The sequence below is a fragment of the Danio aesculapii genome, chromosome 4 (assembly GCF_903798145.1).
Source record: "Danio aesculapii chromosome 4, fDanAes4.1, whole genome shotgun sequence".
Classification (NCBI taxonomy): domain Eukaryota; kingdom Metazoa; phylum Chordata; class Actinopteri; order Cypriniformes; family Danionidae; genus Danio; species Danio aesculapii.
The window spans coordinates 58,355,818-58,377,322 of record NC_079438.1 but is presented as its reverse complement, the minus strand read 5'-3'; the positions used below and the strand labels follow the sequence as shown (position 1 = coordinate 58,377,322).

Below are 21,505 nucleotides of genomic sequence, written 5' to 3'. Positions count from 1 at the left end.
TCTCTATCTGTCTGTCTGTCAACATTAGGTAATGCACTGAGTTAAAAATAACTGAATGACTTTATTTTTACTGACTTACATAATCATATATGTAATAACTACTGAATTGTTCATTCTTTATGTTAGTACATACATTAACATTAAATAATGGATGAAATGACATTAAATAATGACTGTAAATACGTATAAATGTCTGTAGTGGTTGTAAAAGAGAGTACTGAGAGTACTGAAGTGTGCAGTGAATGCAGAACTTCCAGAAAGCCCTTGAGAGTTTGTTATCAGAGAATGCAGAGCAGACGCCGGTGTGTCAGGGACTGCGGGACATGCTAAACTGCACATAACACTAATCAACTATACGCCTATATTTAGCCCTGTGTCTGCTGTTCACTGAGGGGTTAAAACATATGTGTGTGAGTGTGTGTGTGTATTTGACCCACTTGACCATTTCTGGGGACAGTTTGTACCCAAAAGGGACCAAAAAAGCTGTCAAATATACTCCAAAAAGCTTAATTGAAGGAGGTATTTTTGTTGTTGCTGTTAAGAGGTGTAAGTTTTGTCATGTATAACTGTCTGTAGATATAAATATCATAGAAATCTTCTCAGTATTCCTTTTTTAGTTACTTAAGTAAAAGGAATGAGTGTGTGTGTGTGTGTGTGTGTGTGTGTGTGTGTGTGTGTGTGTGTGTGTGTGTGTGTGTGTGTGTGTGTGTGTGTGTGTGTGTACAGTAAGTGTGTGTGTACAGTATGTTTGTCTTTGTGTCTATTTATTTGTGTGTCTGCAGCTGTGGTGTGTGTCTACTTCTGTATGAATGTGTGTGTGTCTGTGTGAGTATAGATGTATCTGAGTGTATATATGTGTCCAGGACATGTATAAGTGTATGTGTGTGTACAGTATGTCTGTGGCTATGTATGTGCATATGCATGTCATTGTTTGTTTGCATGTATGTGTGTTTGTGTACAGTATGTGTGTATGAATTTGTGTGTCTGTGTTTCTGTTCATGTGTGAATGTCAGTGTCTGTGTATGTGTATGTATGTGTGTGCGTGCGTGTGACTGACAGCAGTCAGCTGTGTTCGGCTGCAGTCCCACTGTCCACCATCGCAGGAGAAATGACACACACACACACACACACCTACAGCACGAAGCGTCACCTGAGGGGTGTTCAGGCCAGCGTGTCTCCTTCATTCTCCAGTGAGGGTGTCAGATGGTTATTTCTGGTCTGTACGCTGCAGGAGGCCGGTGTCCAGTGACCCAACCACCATTAACCCATTTTCACCATGCATCATTCTGTCATTTAGTCTGTCTCTATAGCTGAGACTCGCTCAGACGCAGCAGGGGCTTATGGGTAGTTAACGGTGAGCTGTAGCTGGTTTGTGCCTGTTGATCCAGACCAGGTCATAAATGTGCTGAAACCTGAAAACTTACCAGAGCTAAACATGTGCTGATTATTGTCACCAGCAGAGGGGGCTGTGAGCACTTAGTTTTATTCATTCATTTTCTTTTCGGTTTAGTCCATTTATTAATCTAGGGTCGCTACAGCGGAATGAACCACCAACTTATCCAGCATATGTTTTACGGATGCCCTTCCAGCTGCAACCCTTCACTGGGAAACACTCATACACTCTCATTCACACTCATACACTTTTAGATTACCCAATTCACCTGTACCACATGTCTTTGGACTTGTGGGGGAAACCGGAGCACCCGGAGGAAACCCACGCCAACATGGGGAGAACATACAAACCGTTCAAAATACTATAGTAAAGTGTAATGTACTTCAGTTTATTTACATTTAATTTTGTTTATTCATTCGTTTATCTGCTTATTTACAACTCATTGTTATTGAATGTGCTCATATACTGTAGTATTTACTATAGTGAACTCATAAACTGTAACTCTGCGTTACCATGGCAATATAACTATATTATTACTATAATATGGTTAAAAAAACTATAAATTATTTACAATAAATTACTACAGTACATTTCTTGTGAGAAAGCCGGTCATCTGTAATCATTAGCATTATCGTTGTTCATATATATATATATATATATATGATTGTCCTCTGCACTTAAAAACTACTTCAGAAATAAACCTCACCACATGTTACTTAACAGGAGATATTTGTCACAGTCACCAGCGATCTCAACACCATAGATCACTGGAAAACATTCACATTCACACAAACTACAAATCTACCGGTTTATGGACTATAGATCCCAGTCATGCAACACACACACTCACCTGCTCCAAGTCAACATTGATTAGACACTCACAGCTAAAGCTGCTTTTTGACTGATTACTGTAGTATAAATACAGCACACTAACACACAGTCGTGGCGGAGGCTTGTTATCTGTTTAGTGACATTACAACGCGTTACCTTTGTCTTGCTTTGCCGTGTTTTTGATTCTCACCTTGTTTGTTTTAAGTTGTCTGCTGCTTACCGTGTGACCATCTGCCAGTTATTTTTTTATTTATTTATTTTAAATATTTTTTGGGGGGTTTTCACCTTTAATGGATAGGACAGTAGAGAGTATTGACAGGAAAGCATGGGGAGCAGAGAGAGGGGAAGGATCGGCATAGGACGGTGAGGCGTGAATTGAACTTGGTTCACCGTGAGCACCTGAGTGCATGTGTCGACGCACTAACCACTACACCACTACACCACTGGCGCCGACCTGCCTGTTATTTTGATTATGACTCTGGATTACAACTGTTTGCTTCTGTGTTGATCATCGCTTGCCTGATCATCCTATTAATAAAACCCTGCATTTGGATCCTCACCCCTGTTGTCAGCGTCACATCCCTGTTACAATATTAGAGACACTGATTAAAGTGTTTCAGAAATAAAAATTCCATAACATTTCTATATATAGTGTTTTTATGCTTGTATTTTGTTTATACATTATACATTTTCTATCAGTTGGTTAGCTTTGTGTTTGTGAACCCAAATATTTATATTATCTGATGTTTCTTTCTTGTTTTCCCAGAATCCTCCTGCTGGGAGTCGCTATCCTCTCACTATATTCCGTTCATCTGTTATTAGTGACGGCCAAAGAAGGAGGTGAGTTTGTCTACAGATCGCAAACATATATATATATATATATATATATATATATATATATATATATATATATATATATATATATATATATATATATATATATATATATATATATATATTAATATCAAAAATATACTCATATTGAATATCCTCTCACTACAGGCTCGCTGATCTATGAGACGCTTGGAGAAAGAGCGTTTGGATGGCCTGGAAAAATGGCAGCTTTTGGGTCTATAACTCTGCAGAACATAGGAGGTGAATATATAGGCTTTTTTTGTTGCATGAGTGATGTTATATGATGTGAATTTTTCATTCTATTTCAAATATTTCCCAAGTGGTGTTTAATAGAGCCGTTATATTTCTACCTTACTTTGGTCAATATTATTAGCGCCCTTAAATGTTTGGGATTGTCTACAAAACAAACCACTGTTATACAATGACTTGCCTAGTTAATCTAATCAACCTTTAAATGTCTCTTTAAGCTGAATATTAGTATCGTGAAGAATATCTAGTCCAATATTATGGGCTGTCAACATGGCAAAGACGAAAGACATTATTACGATTAAAATTGAAGGGTGAATAATTGTGTTTAATGTGTTTTGTTTGTCTTCAGCCATGTCCAGCTACCTGTTCATTGTCAAATACGAGCTGCCGGAGGTGATTCGAGCTTTCCTCGGACTGGAGGAGAGTTCTGGGTAATGATTAGGGTTGATGATTAGTTGGATTAATCAAGTCATAATTATACAGTGTGATGTTCTGATCATTTGTCTCTGTGTGCAGTGAATGGTATCTGGATGGGAATTACGTGGTGGTGCTGGTGTCCATCGGCATCATTTTACCGCTGTCTCTGCTGAAAAACCTGGGTGAGTCTTGCTTTGGAGCATCAGAGGGAGTTTGTGAGGATGTTTGTGATGTGTTTCTGAATGTTTGCTGTGTCCTGCAGGGTATCTGGGCTACACCAGCGGCTTCTCTCTCTCCTGTATGGTCTTCTTCCTGGGAGTGGTACGTTTACTGATGCTGATTCGCTTTGTTTGCTTCGCTTTTAGTTCTGCAATGTCCTGTTACGTGTTTTGAGTAATTTTTTCGTGTTATTCATTATTTTTTAATTATTTTAATCATGAATTGTCTTTTATTTAATGTGTGAGATAAAAATAATAGACTAAAATATTGTTTTATTCAGGATTTTTTTTCTTATTTATAATTTTCCAACCAGTGTAGCAATAATGAAACAGCATGTCTTTTTATGCTCTCTGTAATAAACTTAACCGTAAGCTTTTGCTGTTGACCTCCAAAATAATGTTATGCATTTTATATATATTAATAATTGCATATATTTGTCATAATGCATTATATTTCATCAATCTAATTGTCATTTGCATATATTTTAGCTGTTTCTAATTGAATTCATGTTGTATTTGTCAGCTGATCTACAAGAAGACGATTCTGCCGTGTCCTCTTCCATTCTTCTTCGAGCACGGCTCAAACGTTAGCATAAATGGATCGGATGCGATAGCTCTGTATGGTCTGCACAATGCCTCGGCTCTGGCGTACATGTCAGAAACGGCTGCGAATGCTGTGGATCCACACACACCTCTCCATGACTCGGTGCAGTTCAGCGCTCACCCGGAGGACCACCAGGACATGTGCACACCCAAATACTTCATCTTCAACTCACAGGTCAATGATGAGGATTGTTTGTGTGTGTGTGTGTGTGTGTGTGTGTGTGTGTGTGTGTGTGTGTGTGTGTGTGTGTGTGTGTGTGTGTGTGTGTGTGTGTGTGTGCGCGCGTGCGTGCGTGCGTGTGTGTTGTACAGTTGAAGTCATTAGCCCTCCTTTTTTCTTTCAAATATTTCTCAAATGATGTTTAACAAATTTTTCACAGTATTTCCTTATAATATTTTTTCTTCTGGAGAAAATCTGATTTGTTTTATTTGGACTAGAATAAAAGCAGTTCTTAATTTTGAAAACCATTTTTTAAGGTCAATATTATTAGCTTATTATACATTGACTTCTTGAAGAACATCTAGTCAAACATTATGTGCTGTTATCATGGCAAAGATAAACGAAATCAGTTATTAGAGATGAGTTATTAACTATTATTTAAGCAGAAATTGGGGGAAAATATACAGGAGCGCTAATAATTCTGACTTCAACTGTATTGCTTATGTTGTGAAGATCAAATGTCCCCACAAGTATAGCAATACCAGTACATTTTGACCTTGTGTGGGCATTTGTTTTTAGTACCCATGATCAAAATGGCTCCTAAATCAGACCGAATCAGTTACTTTGAGAATGTAAAAGTGCAGATTATTTACTGTGAGGGTTGGTTTAGGGGTGGAGGAGAGAGAATATACAGTCTGTACAGTAGAAACATCATTATGTCTATAGAAAGTCCCGGTAAACATAGCTGTACAAGTGTGTGTGCATGAAAAGAGCCTTATTGTGTTTGTTATATTTGTTTTTCAGACTGTTTACACTGTTCCCATCCTCGCCTTCGCATTTGTGTGTCATCCTGAAGTTTTGCCCATCTACAGTGAACTGAAGAAGTGAGTGATTATTATTATTATTATTATTATTATTATTATTATTATTATTATAACAGATTAATGAAGGGACTAAGCTGAAAAGAAAATGAATGAATTGTATATAAATCAAATAATAATTATTATATATGAATATTATATTTAAAGGTATTTACTTTTATATGTAACTTTAATAACCCAAAGTTTTCCCCTACTTTATCAGTTTCCTCTTTATTAATTTATGAAATGCTATAATCCAGGGGTGTCCAAACTCAGTTCTGGAGGGCCGGTGTCCTGTAAAGTTTACAGACACACCTGGACAAGCTAATCAAGCTCTTACTAGGTATGCTAGAAACCTCCAAGCAGGTGTGTTGAAGGAAGTTGGAGCAAAACTATGCAGGACACCGGCCCTCCAGGACCGAGTTTGGGCCTTCCTGCTATAATCTGTGGAAGTAGATAAAGCTTTTCTGTGTGAGGATTGTAGTCTAGATAACACACTTTAAAAAAGGTATAATCTATAATTTTTTGTTTTAAATAGCTTCAGATCAGCATACAAAAACTAAAGATGCCATTTAATATATGGCGGGAATAATGTAGATTTAGGCATCAAAACCAACAGCTGGATAACAATCTAATTACATTTAGCATCCCACCCCCTATGTCTCAGATGTGTGTTATAGCTGTTAGGGTTGTGTTTTTGATGTGCATGTGTATGTGTTTCAGTCGCTCTCGTCGGAGGATGCAGTCCGTCTCAAACCTCTCCATCTTGGCTATGCTGGTTATGTACCTGCTGTCTGCTCTCTTCGGTTATCTGACGTTTTATGGTATGTCACAAACACACACACTGGCCATCACACACTCTTGTGGAACAGAAACACTCATCTCTGTGTGTGTGTGTGTGTTTCAGATCATGTGGAGGCTGAGCTTCTGCACACTTTCACCAAGGTCTACAAGTTCGACACGATGCTGCTGATGGTGCGACTGGCAGTGCTGACGGCAGTGACGCTCACCGTACCCATCGTACTCTTCCCCGTGAGTGACTAAACACTCTTTTATTTATGAATATAATCCTGTACTGTCTGTAAACGTCCAGCAGATGGCGCAGATTTCCACATGAAAGAATTACAACAGTAATTCACAGTCAATACTATAGTGTTTTTTGAGCTACGCTGTAGTGAAGAACTTGAAATAATCTGCTGTGATGATTTTACAGTTGCCATGGTAACACAAGAACTATAGTGATTGATCTGTTGTGATGATTCTATTGTTGCCATAGTAACACAAGAACTAGTAATTGATATGTTGTGGAGATTCTACATTTGCCATAGTAACTCAAGAACTATAGTAATCCATCTGTTATAGGGATTCTACAGTTGCTATGGTAACACAACTATAGTAAGTGATCTGTTGTGGGGATTCTACAGTTGCTACGGTAACACAACAGCTATAGTAAGTGATCTGTTGTGGTGATTCTACAGTTGCTACGGTAACACAACAACTATAGTAATTGATCTGTTGTGGGGATTCTACAGTTGTTATGGTAACACAACAGCTATAGTAAGTGATCTGTTGTGATGATTCTACAGTTGCTATGGTAACACAACAGCTATTGTAAGTAATCTATTGTGGGGATTCTACAGTTGCCATTGCAACACAACAACTATAGAGAATATACAGTATTTATTGCCGTTAACCAGTTCTCTACACTCTCAGAAATAAAGGTACGCGAGTTGTCACTGGGGTGGTACCTTTTCAAAAGGTACACATTTGTGCTTAAAGGGTCCCTATTGGTACCTCAAAGGTATATATTAGTACCTCAGAATTTTAAGAGGAACACTTTTGTACATTTTAGGTACTAATATGTACCCTTAAGGTATTAATATGGACATTTTAGGTACAAATTTGTACTTTTTGAAAAGGTACCACCCTAGTGACAGCTCGCGTACCTTTATTTCTGAGAGTGTATGGTACTACAGGATGCTGAAACCTTCATTAACAAAGAGATTTTAGATCCCATATAATATAGAGTTTAGCTAAATATTAATCCAAAAATATAATAGAGTATTCAATATAAATAAATGTAGTATTTTTTCATGTGACTGCCTTTTAAAACTCGTTCAATTTGGTGGCCTTATCAGTGCATTTAGTGAGTTTCGAGTCAAGTATTGAGTAAATATGAGCGCTAAATAAAAGATTAATGTTTTTAAAATAAAGCTATTGACCTTATTCTTCACTTCTTCACTGTTTTTGGCTGGAGTCTTTCAGTCTTGTTCACTTCCATTGCTTTTTAGACATTTAAAACAGCTTGTAATGCTGCTTGCATATGATTTTTCTTTTTATGTATAATCATGAACACACTTGTTAGTAGTTTGAGTTTATTTATTATTTTTAGTCTTCCTCCCCAAATAAATTGGAAGTTCTAAAACAATCAGTAGTGTTGTTCATTTTAAATATAAATTAAAGTCCAAATGTAAAATAACAAAAACAGGAGCGTTGCAGAAAATATATAGTCAGTGTAGGCAGATTGAAAAAAGCTTGATTAACATATAAAACTGTTTTTAATCATGTGACCGACAGAGGGCGTTCGAGAGCTTCTTATTTTCTCCTAATCAAGCCCCGCCCATTTTCTCAGTGAGGGCGGGGCGAGCAATGGGAATGGAATATTACCTGATGCAGTGCAGTGACCTTGCCAAAAGTGCAGTTACAGCATGTGGCCACTATAACCATGTGGCGCTACAAACACACGCAAAACCATAGTCAGGTTCAGATCAGGCTCTGTGGAGTTTTTGTGATTATTGTTTTTAGTGCTTGGCCTTGGTGTTGCTCTTAAATGTCACGGCCTTTTGTGAGCGAGATGTCTTTGTTTTGTCTGAGAGCCACTGAGACCTTCAGTTTGACTCACAGAAACAACACACACACAGATGTGAGCTTTAGTCTGATGATGATCTGTTCACTCTTTGATCATAATATAATAAAGCGGTTTAATCTGAAGCACCTTTAAGCTGTTGAATTAATGACATCACCAGTCAAATTTAGCTCATCGTTCAGTGGTTATTTCATTTTTGTGTTAATTAAATCATTATTTCATCATTGTCAATAATTACATTTAGAAATAATTACACACAATTAAGTCAACGACATCCATAACGTTCTGTAGATACTAATAAAATTATTATAAATAATATATTTAGGAATAAACAATAATTATTAAATAATAATAATATTAATAATAGAAAAAATAATGGTAGAATAATAATTGTTAGAATAAACAAAAAATATATAAAATTAAATGCAACAATTACGTGTGAATATTTAAAATGGCATGCAAAAACATTTGTTACAGTTGTCATTGGTTATTTAAAATAAAGCTGAAATAAAATATAGATAATTGTTAGAAGTTGGAAATAAATTACACATTTTAATAGTAATAAATGAAATAAATCCAAACACTAAATTTAAAAGTAAACATAAATGATGATAATAATAATAATAATTATAATAATAAACAATAAATAATAAAACTAAAATACAATTAAATGGAATATTTACACAGCTTAAAATGGATTTCTAGACTTTTTGCATCAATTTTAATGTCAAAGGTGTGAGCATTTTTAAATCAGGATACATTTCTTTGACAAATATAGCAAGCAAATTGACATATGTAAATATATAATCTGAAAAAGCATTTAAAATTAGGTCACTTAAAACCAAAATGCATTAAACTGTGCTTACTCTACGTATTTGTGACTTAACAGTGAAAAATAATGCATAGTTATCATAATAAATACATGTAAGGAGAACAATGAACTGTTAGCACTAAAAACTAATTGAAGTTTCTTCCCTAAAACACTTCCTCAGCACATGTACAGTCTGACTGGCAGGTGAGGCTGGATGTGATTGGCTGATTTCTGACTGGTTGCCCAGGTGACTCAGATATAAGCTCTGTCCCAGATCCAGGGCACTCAGAGCATCTAGAGCGAGTGACACCTGATGCTGAGCGTTCCCAAAAAGCGCATCCAGTGCTGTGAATCAGGAGCACATTAGTATCATTATTACATTTCTTATAAGCAGAGACAGCTGTGGCCTTATAAAGCCCTGCAGACGCTCAGATCCTGTTTCACTGAGAGCACACACAGGACATTAGCTATATAGACCACTGCACTGGAGATTATAATGGATTTCAAGGAACTTTGAGTCTGTATTGCTAAATGTTTTATTGATTTATTTCATTTTGTCATGTTTTTTTTTTCGTAAATCCTAAACAAATAAATTAATAAAAATAATACTTATAATAGGGCGGCACGGTGGCGCAGTAGATAGCACGATCGCTTCACAGCAAGAAGGTCACTGGTTCGAGTCATAGCTTGGTCAGTTGGTGTTTCTGTGTGGAGTTTGCATGTTCTCCCAGTGTTGGTGTGGGTTTCCTCCGGGTGCTCCTTGTTTTCCCCCACAGTCCAAACACATGTGCTATAGGAGAATTGATTAACTAAATTGGCCGTAGTGTATGTGTGTAAATGGAAGAGTGTGTGGGTGTTTTCCAGTAATGGGTTGCAGCTGGAAGGGCATCCGCTGCCCTTATATTACCATGTTAAATATATGCTGGATAAGTTGGCGATTCAGTCTGCTGTGGTGATATGGGGAATTAGCCGAAAAGAGAATGAATGAATGAATAATTTTAATACTCATAATATAATAATAATAATAGTAACAATAAGAATAATAATAATCATTTTAAAAATACATATTTAATAAAAGATCTATGTGCAATTTCACAGTATCATGTCAATAGTTTAATATAACATTTTACAATTTTATATATGTATAAAAGTAAAATGTTTAGAGTTAAATTTGACTTTTATTTGACATTTATAAATATTTAAAATATTAATTTATTTACTTTTAAATATATAATGATGTATAATGTTAAATGTGTATTTGTATGTAAAGTACTTTAGTGTAGTTTAGTTTTTGCTTTTTTTATACATTTTCAGATAATGTATAGACTTATAATTATGTAATTTATATTATAATATTATAATTATTACATTATATTATTATAATATTAATGGTAACAATATTAATAACACTATTAGTGTTTAGTTTTAAATCGATAATATGTGAATATAATTTTACCAAATGTGTATTTTGTATTTAATGTACTTTAGTGTAGTTTAATTTAATTTATGTAATGTTTTCAAATAATTAAATAAATTCTGTAAATATATTAAGTTACAAAAATATTAATAAAACTATTAGTATGCTTAGTTTTAAATATTAATAGATGGATATATATATATATTTTTTTTTTATTATATTTATTTTATTAAATCTATGGTTGCGTCTGAAACCACCTACTACTCAGTAGGTACTGCATTTGAATTTAATCATACTACTCGACCATTAGAAAAGTGCGTTCTATACAGTATGAACGTGAGCAGTATGAATGGAACTCGAACATACTACATCCGCCATTTTGTCATGATCACGTGCCCTATCTGCGTGAGTTGCATCGCTTCACTGCCATTATGGGATATCGTTGCATCCACTTGATGCGCACTTCAGAGTCTCACCGAAAGTAGTAGGCTATCCGGCTACTCCTCGCATACTGTTTTTCCAATTCTATACTGATTTTTAGCGTACTATATGGTATGGAAGTATGCGATTTTTGGACGCAGCCTATTAGATTTAGTTTTTAATGTACTTTAATGTATTTAATGTAATAGCATCTGTGGAATCACCACAACAGATCAATTACTATATTGTTGTATTGCCATGGCAACAATAGAATCGTCAAAACAGATCAATTACTATAGTTGTTTTATTGCCATAGCAACTATAGAATCTTGTGTGGAAAGAAATGAAGTTTGCCCTGTGTGCTTGCGTTTTTATTTTATTTATTTTTTTACTTTTTTGGTGCGTTAATCTTGTCAATACTATTGTTCAAAAAGGTCATGATTCGCACTCATCAAATAATCGCTTCGTACTGTTTTTATTTTACATTCTTCGCGTGAAGAAAAAACACAAACGTTTCGGCACAATGCCTTCCTCAGTGCGAATCATGACCTTTTTGAACTACAGAATCTTCACAGCAGATCAATTACTATAGTTGTTTTATTACCATAGCAACTATAGAATCACCACACCAGATCAATTACTATAGTTGTTTATTACCATAGCAAATATAGAATCACCACACCAGATCAATTACTATAGTTGTTTTATTACCATAGCAACTATAGAATCACCACACCAGATCAATTACTATAGTTGTTTATTACCATAGCAACTATAGAATCACCACGCCAGATCAATTACAATTTGTTGTATTACCATGGCAACTAAAGAATCTTCACAACAGATCAATTACTATAGTTGTTGCGTTACCATAGCAAATAATAAATAATTGTATTTTGTGATTTTCATATGTATATATATAAATTACTATTACTAATATTATTAAAATATTTCAGTAAATATTTTAAATATTATAGCTAACATATTAAACTATTGTAGATTTAAAAATATGAATATGATACCATTATCCTAACATTAGCCTGTGATTATGGTGGTCTGTAGGCTTGACCCTGAGCTGCTTGGCTTGACAAACGACACTGTGATTTATGTGTGGTCAGTATAACCCAGGGTCAAAGGTTACGTCAGGGTCAGTCACATGACCAACCATGAATGATGATAAATTCACATGCGAATGAGAGAAAAGCAGTGCGAGCTGCTGATGTGAGCTGTGTTTCTGAACAGAACTTGTCTTTTTTTGTGTGTGTGTTTTTTTTTTTTCTCTGTGTTTGTGAGCTTACAATCTATTTCTAGAGTGGTTTCTGTGAAACTAGCATGCTAAGCTGCTCATTTCAGCTCATTAAACCACAATGAGGCTGACAGTGTGTTATCTCTAGACTCCACTGTACAAAATGTCTGTTAATGAACCCTTTCTCTATTTTTCCTGTTTATTTACAGTTGTGAATTGCATTATGGGATGTTGATCTCTGCTGTGTTCACTTCTGATGTTAAAAATTCAACTCTACTGTTTAACAAAGAGACTTTTAGTGACATTTTGGTAGTTTGAGATGATATAACATAAGAAATAATATCTAGGACAGTGGTCTCAAACTCCTGGAGGGCCGCAGCTCTGCATAGTCTAGCTCCAACCACCTCCTAGTCTTGACCACTTTGATTAGTTGGATCAGTAGTGTCCACTTCATCCCCCCCCCCCCCCCCCCCCCCCACCCCCACTTTGATTCAAACAACTTAAAATGAGAAAAACCATCAAGTTAACTCAATTGATTTGCGTTGGGCCGACATGAAGGGATCGTGTAACCCTGCATTTTTTAGAGTGAGTACTGTGCTGTATTTAAAGCGCTTCACTCTAAATGAACTCTCAGTGAGCTGAACTGAAGTGTGAGTATCATGGCTATTATTAGTGAGTTTCTCCTTTAGTAAAGTGTGTTTTAGCGTCTGCCACAGACAGAAGACTCTCTCAGTAAATCTCACACATCGAGTCGGCGCTGGCCTGTCGAATAGTTTGCGGTCAGACAGGCAGCGAGCTGAAATGTGGCACCCAGGTGACGCTAGAAAACTGGCCTTTATGTAAGAGTTGCGGAGCAGCGTCTCTTCTGTCCTGAACTGCCTGTCAGAGCATTGCGCAAGACGGTCATCTGCTGACTTAATTATATTAGGAGCTCTACACACGCTTAGAGGAACCAGGAGTTATTAAAGGATGACCGACAACTCCATTCATCTAGTTGTTACTACTAAAATCATTTTTAGGGATCAGGATACAAGTGTCTGTCTGTCTGTCTGTCTGTCTGTCTGTCTGTCTGTCTGTCTGTCTGTCTGTCTGTCTGTCTGTCTGTGTATCTATCTGTCTGTCTGTCTGTCTATCTATCTATCTATCTGTCTGTCTATCTATCTATCTATCTATCTGTCTGTCTGTCTGTCTGTCTATGTATCTATCTGTCTGTCTGTCTGTCATTCTATCTATCTATCTATCTATCTATCTATCTATCTATCTATCTATCTATCTATCTATCTATCTATCTATCTATCTATCTATCTATCTATCTATCTATCTATCTATCTATCTATCTATCTATCAAAAATTTCTTTACATTTACTGTTAAATCGATTTACACGCTTTTATTTATTATATATAATAACATTTTAAATATGAATAATATATTATTATATTGTTTTAATAGTTATTCAGTTATCTTCATGTCACGCATGCTTATTTAAACATTTGAAATGTAGCCTACTATTATGTTAAGTTATTCTTTGTGAAAGTTTTTCATTAGTTTTCAGGAGTACAGTAGGTGAACAGAGCAGTTTGTATCGGTGCTCTTTAAAAGCCGTCATCGTCTTGAAGGCAGAAGATGTTGAGAAGTTGAGATGAAAGTCCAGGATCAGTGAATGTGAATCTGCTTCAGTGATTTGAGTCAAACTCTATCAGTCAGACGCTCCACGGCTGATGCAACTCTGACACTCACTTACACACTAATCCGGTCTCTGACTCCGCCCACCACACTATGTGTGTGTGAGAGAGAGGGAGATGGATAAATGTCCCCACAAGTATAGCAATACCAGTACATTTTGACCTTGTTCTTTAGTCCTCATGATAAAAACAGCTCCTAAATCAGACAGAATGAAGTAATTTGAGAATGTAAAAATGTAAACAGTTTGCTGTGAGGGTTGAGTTTAGGGGTAGAGGAGAGATAATATACAGTCTGTACAGTAGAGACATCATTATAGATATGAGGAACCCATAATGATGTGTGTGTGTGTGCGTGTGTGTGTGTGTATATGAACTTTGGCCCAGTGTGAGCTGGTTCTCAGGCTCTGAGCGGATCAGTTGTAGTCCTGTGACCTGATCATTCACTCACCTGCTGTGGCTCCATTCAGACTTCTGTGTGTGTCTGTGTGTGTGTGTGTGTGTGTGTGTGTGTGTGTGTGTGTGTGTTTGAATTACCTTTATAACAGTCATATCAGTTCCCAGTGCAATTTGATTAAATCCGAATGGAAATCCGTGTTCATATATGAAGTTGTTTGCTTTTCATTTGTTTTGAATCATCTGTAAGTCCGCCAGTCGTCTGTAAATCTAATGGAAAATGCTTTGGCGTCTGTATAGCTTTAGCATTTCATTTCACGTTTGCAGTTCAGATGTTTAATGTGAATTTTTGGGGAGTTTGGGACAGTGTGTATATAAATATTGTGTACATTATCCACGCATAGCAACATTTTTATTAAAACACAACTCTTGCAGTATACTTAAATATTAGATTATATATACAGATTATAGATTATACATGCAATTAAATATTGACATGGGTGTTTTTGTCATTTAATACACTTTAATATATTTTTAACAACAGTGATATTTACTTATTTACTTTTTAAATGTTTTTTTAATGTAATGTAAGTAAGGGATAATCAACAATGGACTGGTGCTGAGGAGTGCGTTATTTTCTAATAATTTAACACTATTATTCAAGTTAAACTGCACTCAAACTTGTAATAAATGTTGTATTTTAACACATTTGTTATTGTTTTGGTTCTCAAATTTCTTTTGTGTGTAGCACTAGTTTCTCACACATCTCCTCCAAAGCCTTCTGTTGTGTTTTGATGGGATTTTTGACTGTTGTAGCTGTGAAATAAATCATTCAGTGTAGTGATACGGAGCTATAAAATCTGCCGGAACTACTTTAGCTGTGCGTTTTTCTGATAATAACAACACCTGTTAAGGCTTATTCACATTAAGCACAATAACTATGATAGCAATAAAGATATAGTCGTGAAAATGGTTCACAGGATTAAAGAATAGCACACGTAATTCACACCATAACGATAAAGATACAGAAGAATGATAGTATTGCGATCACTTTCAGAAGGATTTTTTCCAGCTGATGAACAATAAAACACTGACAGAATCGATTGAAAATCAAAAAGCTTGTGCAATTTAAAGATAGAGGGGACACTGTGAAGCACAACTCTTGATTTTATGCCCTCTTTTACAGTATTATTTATAAATAATGACTATCCTGGAAAAAATTTGTTAAACCATGGGAAAAAATGATGATGGAAGTCTAAAAATAAAAGTAACACAGTAATCCAGTGCTAGTTTGAGTGTGTTTGTGTTGAAATTGCTGGAAAAATTACAACGATTGCTAAATTGACTAGACTGATTACAGGAGCTGGATTCACTGGTCAGATCTGCTAGCATCACACTGAGACTGACACCTGCTGGTCACCAGGGATAATGCACAATTAAAATCATCATCTAAAAATTACCAGATCATTACAGTTCATCTGTGTGGGCACAAATATATTCATCCTTATATTTGTTGTTATCCTGCTCGGTGTGAATTGGCCTTAAAATGCTCATCAGCCAATCAGAATCAAGCATTCTCAGACGCATAATGTTAATAGTGAAATATTTGTGTGTGTGTTTTCAGATCCGCTCGTCAGTCATCACGCTGTGTTTCGCAGGGAAAGAGTTCAGCTGGATTCGACACTTCCTCATCGCCGCTGCTATTCTGGCCTTCAATAACCTGCTGGTGATCTTCGTTCCCACCATCAGAGACATCTTCGGCTTCATCGGTCAGCAGTCTGTGCTTGTTTGTGCACTTGTGTTTTCATTCTAGAGAGGAGAAGTCTTTTAATAATTGGTTCATTTTATCCTGTAGGTTCATCTGCAGCCACAATGCTCATCTTTATCCTACCAGCGGCCTTCTACCTGCGGCTGGTTAAGAGTTTACCATTGAAGTCTCCCCAGAAAATATCTGTAAGTACTTTTATTTCAGGTTTTGTTTTTAATTTGGTTTTATTTTTTTGTCAAACTGTTAAATACACCCGAAATAAGTTGTGTGTACTGTGTATATTTATGTATAAATGCATATGCACATATATAAAATAATACAAAAGATATATACAATAGAAAGCATGCATGTGTCTGTGTATAAATATATGTATTCTTTATTTATATGTATTACATATATAAAGATAAATGAGCATTTTCTCATATATACACATGCAAGTATTTAGAGCAGGGGTCACCAAACTTGTTCCTGGAGGGCCGATGTCCTGCAGATTTTAGCTCCAACCCTAATCAAACACACCTGAACAAGCTAATCTTACTTGGTTTACTTGAAACACCCAGGCAGGTGTTTTGAGGCAAGTTGGAGCTAAACCCTGGAGGGACACCGGCCCTGCAGGACCGAGATTGGTGACCCCTGATTTAGAGTATACATACATGATAAATATACACAATGCACACATTTATTATGTTAATACAATCTTTTGTTTTAAATGTGACTTAATTATTTGTCTGAACATGCATTGTTTAGTGCTGGGTAATCACATCCAAAATTAAAGTTTGTTTTACCATAATATATGTGTGTTTATTATGTATATGTGATATACACACATGCAAAACACTTTTATTACAAAGATGTTTAAATTAATATATAACTTGTATCATATACATATATATTTTATATCTAAACATAAACATTTTCTCGAACAAATGAATGCATGTGTGTATTTATATACATAATAAATGTAAACACACTTAAATCGTCAAAACAATGTCATTTTTTTATTTAATTTAATTTAAACAGATTTAATTTTGCTCAGCACTAATATTATTATATTTTATATTATATTACGTTATGTTACATTACATTAAATTACATTATTTTATGTTATGTTACGTTTTGTCACGTTATATTTTATTTTATTACTTAAATGTTTTTAAATATATTCATTTTGTTTATATTTAAATTTTTTTTAATTCAATTTAATTGTATTTAAATACAAATGCATGTATCATTTTTATTATTAATGAATAATTTCCTTTGTTGTCTACAGGCACTGATTTTCCTGGTGGTGGGGATCTTCTTCATGATCGGCAGTTTGTCTCTGATCGTCTTGGACTGGATCCACAATCCTCCAGGCTCTAAAGGTGCTCATTAAAAACTGTTCAGTCTTCATCCCAGGGATCATCTCTCCTCCTGGACCCTGAACGTCCGTCTCTCTCTCCCTCTCAATGCTCTAATGTGTGTTTTCCAGCCTCAGATAGTGTTCATGTGGAAGATGGAGATGTTTGGTGGAGAGATATTTACTGTATATATAAAGAGAGTGAGAGAGAGCTGGGCAGCAGGGTTCATCAAATAAGCACTTCTGGATACCAACAAACACTTTTCATAATCATGTCTGACTTCATTAGCTGACTCTAGCAGTCATGGGTAGTTAGTTTATTGTTATTCTGAAACCAATAGTTCACTCAAAGATGATATTTCCATCATTTTTTTTCCAAACCTGTTAAAAGCTGACAAAAAACTGCTGTTGATCATGTAAAAATGATTATATTCATTATTTGAGTGAACTATTAGCTTCGTTATTAATAATATTTCCTCTATGAGAGTGGGAAAAGGTCCAATTATCATTTTTTTGTACCAAAATGAAGAAGTTGTGTGTACAGGAGGTCCACATAAGCTTTGATTTTCCTCTCAGACACACACACACACACACAATACTGCATGACCACACTGACTGACTGACCGCTGCTCTTCATTAAGCGGATTTAAAGTCAGTTTGTCTCTTGATCTCCACACGTGCTTTTTTTCCATTTCGACAATCGCGGTGGACTTTTAAAAGAAGTTACTGTTCTGTGCCACACTGAATGGACTGCGGTGCTGTTTCTGATCAGTTACAGTGAAGTCATCAAACCACATCTGCTTTTTGCTTTATTATATTTGTGCCTTTGCCATCTTTCTGTGCTGTATCTGACTACTCAGCGAACAGGAAACGTTCTTCAGACGTTCCTCCAGTACTAGATTTTCTTGAGCTCGTTTTCAAAGTGTGACTTTATTTATACATCATTTATGGAATGTTCTATTTCTGAGACATTCCGTTGGACGTTCATGGAATGCTTTTTAAATGTTACTCATTTTTGGAATGCTTGTTCCAAATATGGAATGTTAATTCTTTTTGAAAAACCTGACCTGAACGTTCAGAGGACAATCAGAAAAGACGTTCTCATAACTAAATGGGAACATCAGTGAAACGTATTCCTGTTCACTTGCCTTGCTGGAGAAAAACAATGACGTTTACAGAAGTGAGACGGTCAGCTCCGTCTCCTGAAACAGGTTTCCGTGTGCAAGCGGTCCAGCCAAAGTGGACGATATTTAAAGATCCTTTAGTGATCTAGTTACTCATAATGCGAATGAATATTTCAAATGAAATGGTATGATATTTTTGCATGTTTAAAATCACAAACATGGTCTTTTTGGACATTGTATATGGTTTGTAAATAGGTTTATTTTTTGGGGTCATTGATGGCCGCTGGATGGGACTATGCGTTCGCCAGTAGAGTTTTAGTATTATATTTTAGATATTGTGCCATCATGCCTTCGTTTTCTTTTGTAAATTTGTAGAGAAGCCATTGTATTTCTATTATTCTTCCGTTACGCTGAACTGAAAGCTGGAGTTGTGTTGGGTTTATTGTGTTACTTGATTAGTTAGCAGCTCAACTGGTACAGAGAGACTCGCAGATGAACGTGTGCTCACTTTTAATCTGTGTTTAAAAACAAGTGTTTGTCTTCCACTGTTTACCTCCGTAAACCACGTGTCAGACGTGTTCATAAGTGCATTTATATGTATTCAAAAGTCGACATGAAATCAGAACTGACCCTGTGTACCTTCTTGGTAATGCCTGAATGTGTTAATGCATTACATAGCACTGAACAACACATTTCATTCAGTATTTATCTGTCTCTTGCTAATAATAGTTCATAAAAATGCATATTTGTATTTAAAGGGACAGTTCACCCATTTACTTACATCCTAAGTGGTTGTAAACTGTCATGAGTTTCTTTCGTCTGTTGAACACAAAACAAGATATTTTGAAGAATGTTGGGAAAAAAGCAGCCATTAGCTATGTTTCCATTCAAAGATGTGTGCGTAAAGCTGAAACATTGCATAAAACACTTGTGAATAACGCAGAGTTTTCATACAATGAATCAAAAGAGAACTAAATCATCACTTGCTGATAAACTGGCGCCAAATATCAAATAGAAATATGTAGTTTGCAGTCTTTCGTAGAAGATGTAATGCAATGAACGTGCTGTGCCTTTTCTAGGACTATCAGATAAAAAGTTTGTCCTACTCAGTTTTTTATGTGCATTTATAAAATGTATACACGTTGTGGTATTTCCATCCATTATTTTATAATATGATAGTCTAAAACGCACATACAAATGGATACATCTATTGACATCTATAATAGAAACACAAAATACAACGGAAATCAATTGCTGATTTGTTCAACAGAAGAATGAAGCTCAAACTGAGTAAGTGAAGCATGACTGAATTTTAATTTGTGTGTGAACTGCCCCTTTAAATGATGTATTAGTGAAATGTATTAACTATTTACTTATTTTAACCAATGAAAGGTCTACCAGTTTCTTAATAAACATTCCAAAGAAACATCAACTCATAATTGTCACCATAATGTGAATATTCTTCAATATTCTGAAGTTCAAATGGGTTGTGAATGTGTTTTCATGTGGACTTAAAGTGTGTTTACATGCTGAACATGTACGTCAGTACACCGGCTTGTCTTACTGTCGCTTCCTTCAGGGAAAATCTGCAGGAATTGTGACGATCAACTCTGTTTTGAATGTATGAACAGTTTACATGTATTTGGAAATGTGAAATGAACTCTCAGTATTGCTAAGAGCATAGAGGAGCAGTCGCTCACAAATCTACCAGCATAACCTGAAAACACTGACAGCCAGTTAGCTGCGGCCTCCTGCGCCTCGACCAATCACGAGCTGCGGATCTGCCACGTCACTGGGGGATTTTTGTATCAATAAAGCTGTATGCATATTATGTAACATGAAAAATAAAGAAACGTGAAACGATGTCCTTCTCTGTGTTTTCACTGATGTGTCGCCGCCGTCCTGTTGCCATGGTGACCGGAAGATGAATAAATCTCAAGAGATGAATAAATGAGATGAGATGTGATGAATCTTTCTATAATATTCATAGGTAGCGCATAATGCTTTGGCTCCATTAGTTAATTTACTAACATGAACAAACAATAAACAATACATTTATTACAGTATTTATTAATTCGTAGTTCATTTTAGTGTTTAAACAATTCATAAATTAGGACAGTTATGGGTGTTTAGACAATTTTTAGCTGGAAAAAACTGTAAAACAATGGAATAATGCACTTTATCATAATAGTACGAAATATGAAAAATAGTTAACATACATGTTACTTAATCTGCTAAATGAATACAAGGAATCAGAATCAGAATCAGAAAGAGCTTTATTGCCAGGTGTGTTCACACATACAAGGAATTTGTTTTGGTGACAGAGCTTCTACAGTGCAACAGCATTACAGAGACAGGACAAAAAACAGATCATAAATATATTTAAAAAAATAGAAGTAAGTAGTGAGTGCAAATATACAGATTGACAAGTGTATGTACATGTTTATTACTATATACAACGTTATATGTGCAGCTGTTATGTGCAAATTGGCATGTAAAGTGTGTTAAATAAGTGTATATGTGTATAAAAGTGTACAGCAGTAGTGATGTTGGTTTCGCAATTATTATCATCAAGTGTTCATGAGATGGATTGCCTGAGGGAAGAAACTGTTTCTGTGTCGGGCTGTTCTGGTGCGCAGTGCTCTGTAGCGTCGACCAGAAGGTAACAGTTCAAAGAGGCAGTGTGCTGGGTGTGAGGGGTCCAGAGTGATTTTGGCAGCCCTTCTGCTCGCTCTGGATTCGCTCAGCAGTCCGAACTATTCAACGTAGTCTTTGGAGATCGTATTTAGTAGCTGAGCTAAACCAGACAGTTATTGATGTGCAGATGACTGATTCAATGATGGAGGTGTAGA

At 35.7% G+C, this 21,505-nt stretch overlaps 1 protein-coding gene across 1 annotated transcript in view; it reads left to right on the top strand.

Moving 5' to 3' along the window:
- slc38a4 (solute carrier family 38 member 4) overlaps window positions 1-20,516 on the top strand; it is a 29,601-nt gene extending 9,085 nt beyond the window's left edge. Inside the window, exons 5-16 of the mRNA XM_056456261.1 lie at window positions 2,991-3,064; window positions 3,227-3,319; window positions 3,678-3,759; window positions 3,845-3,927; window positions 4,008-4,066; window positions 4,487-4,741; window positions 5,531-5,610; window positions 6,310-6,410; window positions 6,494-6,618; window positions 16,047-16,191; window positions 16,278-16,375; window positions 17,461-20,516. Of these exons, the coding sequence (XP_056312236.1) occupies window positions 2,991-3,064; window positions 3,227-3,319; window positions 3,678-3,759; window positions 3,845-3,927; window positions 4,008-4,066; window positions 4,487-4,741; window positions 5,531-5,610; window positions 6,310-6,410; window positions 6,494-6,618; window positions 16,047-16,191; window positions 16,278-16,375; window positions 17,461-17,565 (1,300 nt within the window). The 3' untranslated portion in view covers window positions 17,566-20,516. The remainder of the gene's footprint in view (window positions 1-2,990; window positions 3,065-3,226; window positions 3,320-3,677; window positions 3,760-3,844; window positions 3,928-4,007; window positions 4,067-4,486; window positions 4,742-5,530; window positions 5,611-6,309; window positions 6,411-6,493; window positions 6,619-16,046; window positions 16,192-16,277; window positions 16,376-17,460) is intronic.
- Window positions 20,517-21,505: the final 989 nt, after the last annotated feature.